Raw genomic sequence first — 12052 nt, forward strand, 5'->3', positions numbered from 1 at the left:
CATATTGCATCTTGCTAGGCCTTCTCTCGTTCATACATTGGTTTTCCTAGGTCCTTGAAAACAAAAGCCCAAATTGATCTTCCCAATTAGGATTTCCAAATGCAATTTAGACGGGACCAGTGTGTCGAGCCCGAGTTTGGGCATTTGTGAGAGTTTAACTGGTTAAACCTTCCAAAAACTCAGATTTTACTTTAATTAAGAGGGCATCAATTGAGTACAGGATCGCCAAAAAGCTTGCTACTACCCGTGATGAAGTTTAAAATATAATAAAGAAGACTGGAGCATGACCCATAATGAAGTTTTCCTTGGGCCATAGGCCATTCATGCACATCTGCTACTCTCCAGCACTGTTGTTGGGTCTCTAGCCACCTACCTGGTGCTAGTTCATTATGCTTTAGAACACCATCTCAGCTTTCGCCCAATGATTCCACCCTTCACCTCCGAACAAGTGATTCTTCTGTTAATCTGTCTTAACCCATCTTGATATCACTAATGGCCTACCTATCTCATGGGTAGGAGAAACCTGTGCTGGAGCCTTGTCTACTATGAGCCATACTAAGTAAGAGATACATGCACAGTTCCAATTGGGCAGGAACATCGCAACTATTCTTTTCAACACTAACATAGGGCAAGCTTTTTTTTTTGGGGGGACGCGGGCAGGCGGGCGGGCTTAAAGCCAACAAAGAATCGGTAAGAGGCAAAAATTTTCCACAAAATCAAAAAAAAGTAGCCCACTTGTATCCATGTGCCTAAATTGGAAGTAGTATGTACTATGCAGTCCTGCAGCCAACGAAGTCTAAACAACTTCATGGAAGAAAAGCAGAAGCCCATAAAACGCAAAGGATCAACAAAAGAGAATTGCATTCATAAACCATAGTTGTAAGTTCTCATTTTATTTTTGATGCATTTGCAGATTTAAAAAAGGCCATTCCCAACTTACATGGTAGAGCTTTCTTCAGAAACCTAACATGTTCAGCATCTCAGTTCCTTATCCCTCAGAAAATGACAAGGGTCTTTATAAGGCCAACAGCCCACCTTGACAGGCCAAAATAAATGCCCACTGACATGAAGCATTCTTTGCACATATTCTGACACTTGTGCCACACCTTCACCCCATCTCACAACGGCAAGGCCATCCACAATGTATTGTCTATGACTTCAATCTTAGTTGAAGATAAATTCTCAATAGGAACACTCTACAAATGCTGAAACTACAGACTCCATCATATTATCGAAAATTGCTTCTGACGAAGCTGTAATGCTTCACTCTACACGGGCCAAGAGGTCTGTAGCTTTACAGAAACATAACTTCTCACTCGTTCCAAGGTTCACCTGTGACACAAAGCCATTATGTAAAAGAAAAAAGATATCCTCTTGCAAAACTACGCAAGATAAGAAGCATCAAATTTAGAATCACACTACAAGGTCAAGCTATTACCTCATATGCATTCAAGTCCGAAAACAGCACCTAAACCAAAACAGGAAACTAGTGAGACTCTAGTAAATGGGTGCATTTAGAGACAACAGAAGTTAGAGCCATAGTAATAATGATACTCTATGCCAAGACACAATTCTACACTTACTAACCTTTTGACCCACGCTTACAGCTGCCGCTTCTTTACCCACAGATAAAACCTGACAGCATTAGCAAATTAAGCCAGCAGTCCCTCTAAACACAATCAATACAAATCCAACCTATCTTAGTAAAGGTACACACTAGCCATTGATGTATCTCTTCCATTCATGATTCAAGGCTGGTTGCACAAATGTCAGCAGGGGCCATCCAGATGCCCACCATCTGAGAGGGGCAGGCAAATCTTGCCCATTCAACTCCCCATCAATTCCCATGGGCAGGCAAAATTATTTTCAAACCACCTTCGGTAGAAGGACAAAAATCTTACCTCCCCACATAGATAGTGTTCAAACTTGACAGCTGATTTGGGAAGAAGTACTCCCCCCACAGATTTCTGGAAGAAAAAAACCACCACCCAATTACAACTTCTTCATGGAATTCAGCTTGACAGCATGAATTTGGATATGCACAAGTCAGTAAAGCCAGAGCCACTTCTGAAACACCGACAAGCACTAACATATGGAAGGTAAAATATACGTGAGTTTTTATGAATTCTCCAAAGCTGAAGCCCATGCTACCACTAAAAAGCACAGCTAACCATGTGAAACCATCAAACCCTTGGAAAACAAGGTATCTAGAGATGATACCACTGTAGACATAAAGAACTTGCATAAACCAGCTGCATGCGGATCTGTAGGGAAACCGACATGTCCACAGATGGTAAAAAGAAGAAGGTAAAAGTTCAGGTGGCATTCCGATTCCACACTTACATCGTTAACTCCACAAATTATGGGATAGAATATCAACCTTAGCACATATAAAGCTCCTATCACATCTCCCGAGTGAAGGAAAGGCCCAGGAAGAGCACACCTAGGGACTTGTCACAATGCACATGATGTCACATGCACACCATACCTTGGTGCCACGAAACATGCTTCTGTGTTTGAGATAGGGATAAGGGCTGCAAATCACCCCCCCACATGTGGATGGTCCAGCCAACTACAGCCAGATAACATCCGACTGGCACATGTGCCTTTGAATAGGAGTGTTTGGATCATATCTCAGCAGTGGTTAACAAAGCCTCAGTCCTAAGTCCTTGATTAGGAGTTTTTAAGTCCAGGTCAGCCGAAGGTAGCTCCCAAGAAACAGTGTGCAGCATTAGAACAGCAATTTGCTCAGCACCATGCATTGATTGCTTAATGCGCATCATTCAAGAATTCGGATCTGAACTACTATTGTAAAAATACTCATGATCATTCATTCAATTAATGCATATACAGTAGATAGGTTGAAACGCAAGTCTCTACTTCTTCTATATGTGTGTTTTTAGTTTCTATGTTACATGCATGAGGAAGCATACTTAATCAAGTGCTTCAATTAAGCCTAACTAGATGCACAAACTGATAAAATTCACCTAATCTACTATATATTATATACCTAGATGAATCCAGGAACATGCCCAAATTCACCTTTTAGGAACGTGCATGTTATATACTCATGGTAGTCAACCCACAAGACTATATAACTATCAACTCCATTATGCATAGTATGGACTAGATACTACGACATCCCCACTAACGTCATCAGTGCCCAATAGTGGGTGTAGAACTTTGTACCAAGATATGCTCACACATGCACTCCACACACACACCACAGTTGCATAGAAACGCGTTTCGTACAAGTTTGAAACGTACGAAACGTTTCGTACCGTACAAAACGCGTTTTTTTCATCGTGCATATTTTAAAAACCTTAAAAAATGAATCATTTCGTGAATCGTACGGTGCACTTTGTTCACGTTTCCCAATGGCGGCCGCCTATGACTTCGCTGATTTGTGTGCCAGCCTTCCATCGCTCGTGTCAACCCGCCTGCTCCTTGGTGTCCTTGGGCCTTATGGAGGTCTTCCAAAGGGGTAATGTCATGTTTTACTTTATGTTGGTTTTCTCTGCACAACTCACAAAGCAGCACACTTTTTTCTCTTCCATCAATATTTATGGCATATCTTCCACGGTCCACCCTTGCTCTATTGAGGCCTGACTTCTACGGCTATCTACCTTCTCTTCCCCTTGCTCTATTGTTGGCCAAGATGACAGTTAAAATCATGAATCATATAATGAGATTAGTTTATGTTCTGTGTCGCACTTGCAAGGCCAACAATCTGCATTTATCCCCGCCTTGTAGGATGCCTCGAACAGGTGATTCTCTTTGGAACAATGTCACCTTCGAGTCTAGATATGGTGGCTCGGGCTCCGGAAAGTGGAAATGCAACTTTTGTGCTGATAAGCACCATGCCACAATGATAGCCTCAAGGCTTGGAAGGCCATGCAACTGGGTATCCTCCTTGAGGATATCCCCAATCTGGGAGAGCCTGAAGCACGTCAAAGTGTCTCCAAAAGGACTCGCAGTATCAGAGAGGAAGATACCAGTGGTGAGGTTGCAGGTGGTGTTGCAGGTGGTTCTAGCTCGGCACCTCGAGCCAAAAGAACTAGTCTTCCAGTGTTCAAGAAAGGACATGTACAGGCAGGGATGCAAAAGGCTGCCATGAAAGAGGCAACGAGGGAGTTGATGAAGTTGTTTATTCAATGTGGATTATCCTTCCACATTATCAGGACTCCTCGATGGAAGAAGGCAATGAGAGCTATCTCCCACATTGGGTGTGAGTGGGATGGCCCCTCCTACGAGACATTGCACACTACTGAGCTTCGCAAGGAGCAACTGGCTGTGGAGATGGAGATGGAGCCTCTCAAGGCCACTTGGGCAAAGTATGGTTGTACTTTGCTTTGTGATGGATGGACAGATGTGCGGAAGAGAAATGTGTACAACATTCTTGTGTCCTCCTGCAAAGGCACAATGTTCATTCGTGCCATAGATGCATCGGTGCCAGGGATAGTGGTTACAGGGGAGTTCATTATGTCCCACATGCGCCAGGCAATCAATGAAATTGGGCCTGATAACATTGTGCAGGTGATCACGGACAATGGGTCCAATTGTGTATCCATGGACAGGATGTTAGAGGAGGAGTTCCCCAAGATTGTGTGGACACCTCGCACTACACGATCTTCTCGAGAGGCTAGTACTAGTGGTGCACCTGCACCTCTAGAGAATGAGGCATTTGAGGACTCGGCTACCGGCAGTGACCTTGAGAGTGAGGCTACAGAGGCAAAAGATGCAGATGAGGATGAGCATGAGGATGCAGATAGTAGCTAGCAGCTGCCAGTATCATTTTATTTGGACATGTTATTTAGTTTGAACTTTGGACATGTTATTTATTTTGATCTTGGATTTTGAGTCACGACTCATCACCCACGTGGTGATCCTTTTGATTTCTGTTTAGTCATCAGTGATCACCCACGTGATTTGTGATATCATCATATCTTACATGTATTTTGTTTTTATTGAAATGAATTCAATGTAGTCTCTTATAAGTTATGTCGACAGTTTTTTCTTTTGTATATTTTAAGTTAAAAATATACATGTTTTTTCTATTTTGTATGAAACCTTTTTGTACCCGTTTCTTACCTTTTATGAAACGTTTCAAAACGTATGAAACCCGTTTCATACCTGCCGTTTTTGAAACGTCTGGCAACACTGACACACACACACATAAGAGCATATATTCACACAAAGCCCTTCGTACTGAGTTTCTGTCAAACCTCCAGAGATGCAGGGCAGACTCAGCCATAATGAAGCCTAGCACTAAGGGAAGTAGCAAATAGAAAGAATTAGTACATCAAATATTGACTGAATGAATTAATATTTACAATGAATGAATAATATTTACGACGATTGTTCAAATCTAGACTTGATCTGGACAATTGAATGATGTCTATTAACTTCTACTGCATGATAATGACTAAACTGGCGGCTCCATGTGTTGCAGGTTGCTGTCCCAAGCTGCCTAATGCTATAATCCAGAACTAAGGCCTATTGGGCCAATTACTCAATGCTAAAATATTGATATTTAAGGTTCATAAATGAACCTCCCCGCGGTCAACTCCATGATGAGGATGACGATGATGATCCATACATATCTACATTTACCTAGGGATTAGTGTTAGTTCTTTTTGTTCTGTTGTCTTTTTTTCCATGATGAGAATCCATGGACACATTGTACACCTTTTGTCTCATTGACCCGTTGGGTATTTTGAACACGGGTGAGGAGCATTATGTATGAAGATGCAGAGCATATACAACCATCAGAGAGAGATATCCCATTTTATTCAGAGAGCCACATTCCCTACGCCAGATCTTTGAGGCAGCAGACCAGCGCATACTAGGGAGATTCATTCTAGACATACAGCGCCACAAAGAGACATCATTACAGGCTCAGACAGCTCTAGAGGGGGGACGACAGACACAGATTACTACATTTTTTCAGAGATCCATCCCACTCCCAGCCCCTACACGAGAGCAGAGACACTCAAAGCCCGCAGGAGACAGAGGACACCTGGCTTTCGGTCACCACGCCTATACCAGAAAGAGATGACGGAGATTAGAGCTCAGTTTCACAGAGAGGGTGCGGAGCGACTGAGAGGGTGCGGAGCGACTGGCTCGCTTCAGAGCACACCCAGTTTTTTTTGTTGAAACCTCTGTTGTAACTCTTATTTAGAAATATATATACATACTCTTTCCACCGTTTAAAAAAACAGGTTCACTCACCTCCTATGTTCGCTCCAAAATTTCTCAATATTAGCAGGAAAAAGAAAGACAAAGCTGATGGTGAGAGAGAAAAGAGCAAGTACCTCGGGAAGCTCTTCCAATCTGATGAGGACTCTGTCTGCTTGAGGAACTACCTATTAAATCCCATACAAGAAGAAGAAAGAAGAAGGAGGTACCCAGCTTCATGCTCGTGCTCAAACCAGGGTGTATAGCTGAATGCAAACGCATCAAGAAAATTTACCTTGGACACATCCACTTCTTTTACAGCAGCAGTTATGGGCAGCAGCATGCTTGATTGAGAACAGACCCTTGTGGCATTTGTGGAGCGTCTGAGAAGGCATCTCTCTTTCCCTGCATGAGGAAGGGTAGTGGGTCAGAAAATCAGGGGCAAAAAAGGCAGACATAGTTTGCCTTCCTGAATGAGATTGACCTAAACAAAGAGATTCACCTTGGGGCAAGAAGAACCCTCTTATGGGCAAACAGGGAGACAGGAAGGTGGAAGAGTGGGCATTGGCAGCAACCACAGAAGAGGAGGATAGCGCGGCCATAGTTCTTCGTAAAAACCTACAGAACCTCACAGTGATCCTAATATGGTTCAATCAAAATCTGTCCAAGAGTGTGCTTTCACACAGTCCACCCGGACATTGTAACTTGCAATGCATTGTTAGCACTTTGAATAGCCGAAGGGATTCTTTTTAAGCTCGAAATATATATTTTAAAAACGATGGAAGTAAGTACAAAAAAGCTTTTTGGTACAAAGAACTTTATTTCAAAATTAACAAGGCTATAATTATAAGAGAACAACAGTCGTCGTCTTCCAATACTTCTTTAGCAATGGTGAGATAACAGATATACTCGGCAAGCTCTTCGTCCTGTTGAGATCAAGCACGGCAATGTCTTCATTCTCTAAGGCAATCTACTGAGAAGTGGTGTTTCATCAATCTCCTCCTTGCACCTTTTGAGGGCATGTGTCCTGATCTCCATAGTTCATTTCATCTACAAAAAAGAGCATTTTTCAAGCACAAGAGCATATTGGTTTTTGACTAGTTAAAAAGCAACGAGTTCCTACTAAGCCAAACAGTCCAAAGGTATTTTGATCTAATAACATTCCAAAATTGCATAGAACAACCTTTTGCCTCTCCCAACAGCAAACTTCTTGCTTTTTACTTTGTCTCCTCGAATAAGCGCTTTTATTGTAAGTGGCCCACATGTTTCTTCTCATAACCTCTTATGTGGCTTCCCATTTATGTATGATGCTTTGAAGCTCTACAAAATAGCGAAATATGCACAAAACTTAAGTTATTGGCCATCTTGCTATTGTAAACCCACCCTTAGGGTCTCTATGGGCATATGTCATGCCTATAGGACCTGTGGGATTAACAAGGGAGATTCCCCCACCATGAGAGGTGGGAGAAAGCATGTTCACTAATGGGGGTTATGGTTATTAAAAAGCTTAACAACAATGCTTCTTCCCAAGTAGGTGTGATGCAAATAATTACAAAAACGTAAAGGCTAGTGAAGTTGGGCTTGTAAAAGAATAAACCTCGTGGGCTACATACATTGTGTCCAATAATGGCTAGATGAACACGTGGGTTTTTGGAAAAAAATACCTCGATTTATTACTTCAAAAAAAGTAAGTGTTAGCCAATGTCGTAATAATAATGATGAGTAAGCACCTTCAATCACTTGCCATGGAAGAATAAAAAACAAAGATCTCCATGCACCACCATCAAGCAATCTCCATTAGCCATTTTCCCCATTGAACACCTCAAACATGCACGGATAGGCTAAGAAAGCTTTGCAAATGGAACCCAACAAGGTTGGAAATCAACAAGGTAAGGTCTCTAATAACTAGTATGTTGACCAACATCATCAACAAGGTAAGGTCTCTAATAACTAGTATGTTGACCAACATGTGGTGATATTGTAAGCTTTGCAAATGGAACCCAACAAGGTTGGATTCCATCATCAACAAGGTAAGGTCTCTAACTAGTATGTTGAGCAACAAGGTTGGAAATTGGCACCATCATCAACAAGGTAAGGTCTCTAACTAGTATGTTGAGCAACATGTGGTGATAGTTTAAAATATTATGGTAATCATGTTTGGACCTCGTGAAAGGTCCCTAGATATTCCAGTTTTTCCTTGATGTTCTTTGAGTACCAAATCTTCTTCCTTAAGTCCTTAAGATGACAATTCGATTTTTACTCTCCATATTTCCCATGGCTAATTAATTCAAACAATGTAAAACCACCTCTATCCTTGTTTAATGCCATCAACTAGTAAGACAAGGCCTACACAATGGGACTATAGTTTCATTTTTGCAATACTATTATGCCCACAGGGTTGAGGTTTGGTTATTAGGAATGTCACAATAGCTAGAGGTTGCTAAGCGATACAAATTATTACTTTTTATTTAGTAACAACATAAACAACCATACAACGTTTGTGTCACTTCTAAGCAACATTACCAATCACTTTTTTTTTTTACAATGTTGAGAATCAATGGACCTCTTTCTTCTAGTTCTTCATGAACTCTCTTCTACTTCCTCCCTTTCGTCGTATTAGCTACTCTCGTGTGCTCCTTCTAATGACTATTACTTATTACCATGTACACAACATAAAACATTAATATGCCATTTCACATATGGGATGGGTTGCACAACATAAAACATGTATATGGCATTTGCCATGTGTCTTGCCCTCTACATTCACTAATCTAATAAACACCCTAACATTTTTAACCATACAAAATGCACACATTTGAGAGGACCCTAGTCTTTTGAAAATCAATAAAGTTTGGAGAACAACATGCCTCATTTCATTCATGAATTGCATTCACGAAATGTTGATAATGTCTCCTAGACCCCACATCTTAGACTCAAATCAGTCAAGATGAGTGATCATGGACACCATGCCTCATTTCATTCATGAATTGCATTCACGAAATGTTGATAATGTCTCCTATACCCCACATCTTAGACTCAAATCAGTCAAGATGAGTGATCATGGACACCATCCAAACCCTTGCTGCTGGTAATTGATCCACTCCAATTGTATGTAATGGCATTACACTAAAGAAAGAAGTCGTGCATTACACCTTAAAATATGTGTTCAATCTCTCCATAATGGAGTGATACATTCTAAGTTAGTCTTCTTAGCTAGAATGTTTACATCCTATTTTGCTTCTATTTTCCAACAATTTACTGCTAGATGCCCGATTTCCCACAATGATTATAATTTTTGTTTCTTCTTTGATTGTTAAAGAAGATGTAAAGGTAATGTACTTGAGATTTATGTTTAGAAAAGGATTAGGGTGCGTAGAAAGATCAACATCTTAACGTGCTAGAAATGCAAGAAAGAGATTAACACTAATAATAATGCTAATGACAAAAAATGGAGCATAATACAAGGTAAGAGGTTTAGCAAAAAGCTCATATGATAATCCCTAAGCTTGATTAAGTTCTCTCTAATCTTTCTTAGATTTCAGCACCATCTCCCTTGAAGTGAGCACTCACTTGGCTTCTTTCCCACCTTCTTCTAGGCGCCTACTTTTGGCATCCACATGGGCTGGGCCATTCCATATAATCCTTCATATTTGCGCTCCCCTTGAACCTCTGAACCATATTCTATGACTTATGCAACTCATTCGAGGGTCACATACCACTCCCCCTTACTCCTAACATTTACCCATCACTTGCTATTTCAAGCATCCTTGCTCCCCCTTCTGTTAGCCTTTCTTTCCTGCCCCTTGCCCTGCTCCCCTTTTCATCTTCGCCACCTTCACCCTTGGCTCTCCCATTGCTTTCAACCCTCCACCTGCACATTTCAAATCTGCCTCCTCCCCCCTCTGTTCCACCTGTTAGTATTTCATCCATGTATACTGCCCATATTTGTTCCCTTTTATGGCCCTTGATTGTAGGTCAGACACCCCTATTTTCCCCCAATTTTCCCCATTTTTTTGGCATTATTCCAGGTCGAGTCCTTGATGACCAGTCGACCATCCTCATACCTATATATAGGTGGGCTAGCCTCTCCCATTCATATGTTCATTCATTGTTGTGTGTGGTTCATGTGTGACACACCTGCCCCCTTTTGTATCCTTCACTTATGAGCCTACAAGGTCTCTTGCACGGGATTGTATTCATTACAGTATATTCAGCCCTTTGGCTTCATATCGCTCTCTCTCTCTTGCACTTAGTTCAACACATTTTAATGCTTCCTTTGCTTCTATTTTATGCACACTCTATCATGGTATCATCACTCTAGACCTATGTGCTCTTTTTGTCGAATCTTCAACCTTGTTTTCAGCCTCTCCTTTTGCATTTTTTCTCTGATTTGTTGTTGCTCGTCAGATTTCCTCTTCCTTACACTTCATCGTTGTAGGCAACATGACACCAGCCCCTTCGTTGGCTGCAGCATTTTCTTCTCCAGTGGACACATATCACTTGTAGAGGGGGTCTGGTGTGGTTGGTTGCTTTGAGGCATCTTGGTACCTGTGGTGGACACTTGTTTTTTTTATGAGTTGTGCTTCCTTCATGAAGCTTTCAGAGTGGATCATGGCTTCTAATAGTTTAGATTGTTTTATTGTGATTTTTATCCTCAAAGAAGTAACTAATTATCAAACTAACACTACAACAAGAACTGGTTGTCGAACTCATCCTAAGCTTCCATTAGGACTTGCTGGTTAACGCATTAATCGACGGAGGTGAGGAGTGGCCTCAAGCTTGGGCATCATGTTTAAACTTGGCTATGAAGCTGTAATGAAGTTGTGAAAGAACAGGAGCTATATACATAGTCTCCTGCATGCTTGAAGGGTGCTCTCAGGCACATCATCATAAACTGACAATACGTGACATGTTTGGATGAATGCAAGCATAATGGCCTTTTTTCTTTTGGTGGATAGCCTTACCACGAGTTCTTTATAGAGAATAATGCATGTTGGGAATCATGAGAAGGCAGTGGTCTCTAAGACTGGATCATTGAGGATGCATGTGATGACATCCATTGCATGAGTGTGCTAACCACCATGCCAAGCCTCATGGTGCAGACATTGCACAACTTGGAATGAGCACCTAAACGTTTGTTAGTATCACCATTTTTGTGATGTTGAAGCCATCTGATGTTCTTCCTCCAAAGTTTACAAAGCTCAAATATCAAATTTCATGCTTGTGTTGAGGATGTCATGGGAATCATTGATGACATCCATTACATGCGGCTCAGCTTCACCTCGCACCATGCAATACAAGGAAGCAATATGAGAGGTGCACAAGCAAAGCCTATTTTGCCAGCAACAAACTGGGATTGGGCTTGAGCTGAAGCTCCCGCTTCCATATAACAGCATCCTCCTCGTGCACCCTCCCCCCGCTTCTTGTTGTGCACAAGAAGCATCCTTGCTCCCCTTTCTGTTAGCCTTCCTTCCCCACCCCCTGCCCTGCTCCCTGTTTCATCTTTGCCACCTTCACCCTTGGCTCTCCTGCTACTTTTTACCCTCCACCTACACATTTTAGATCTGCCTCCCCCCCCTTTGATCCACCTGTTAGCATTCCATCCATGTATACTGTCCATATTTTAGCCCATATTTGTTCCCTTTTTATGGCCCTTAATTGTGGGCTGTCCACCCCTATTTTTCCCCAATTCTCTGGCATTATTCCAGGTCGGGTCCTTCAGCCTCATACCTATATATAGGTGGGGTGGCCTCTCCCATTCATATGTTCATTCATTGTTGTGTGTGGTTCATGTGTGACACACATACCCCCTTTTATATCCTTCACTTATGAGCCTACAAGGTCTCTTGCACGGGATTGTATTCATTGCAGTATA

General features: G+C 41.8%; 1 protein-coding gene across 1 annotated transcript; it reads right to left on the reverse strand.

Moving 5' to 3' along the window:
* Nucleotides 1–844: 844 nt before the first annotated feature.
* On the reverse strand, nt 845–6854 carry LOC147630954 (10 kDa chaperonin 1, chloroplastic-like). The gene is made up of 7 exons (XM_086809297.1): nt 6680–6854; nt 6473–6582; nt 6315–6365; nt 1902–1967; nt 1588–1635; nt 1439–1468; nt 845–1332 (listed from the first exon to the last, which is right to left on the reverse strand). Exons 1-7 carry the CDS (start codon nt 6777–6779, stop codon nt 1264–1266), a joined length of 474 nt encoding a protein of 157 aa, XP_086665423.1. The 5' UTR covers nt 6780–6854; the 3' UTR covers nt 845–1263.
* Nucleotides 6855–12052: the final 5198 nt, after the last annotated feature.

The sequence above is a fragment of the Cibotium barometz genome, chromosome 15 (assembly GCF_041138505.1).
Source record: "Cibotium barometz isolate CiBa-2024 chromosome 15, ASM4113850v1, whole genome shotgun sequence".
Taxonomy (NCBI): Eukaryota; Viridiplantae; Streptophyta; class Polypodiopsida; order Cyatheales; family Cibotiaceae; genus Cibotium; species Cibotium barometz.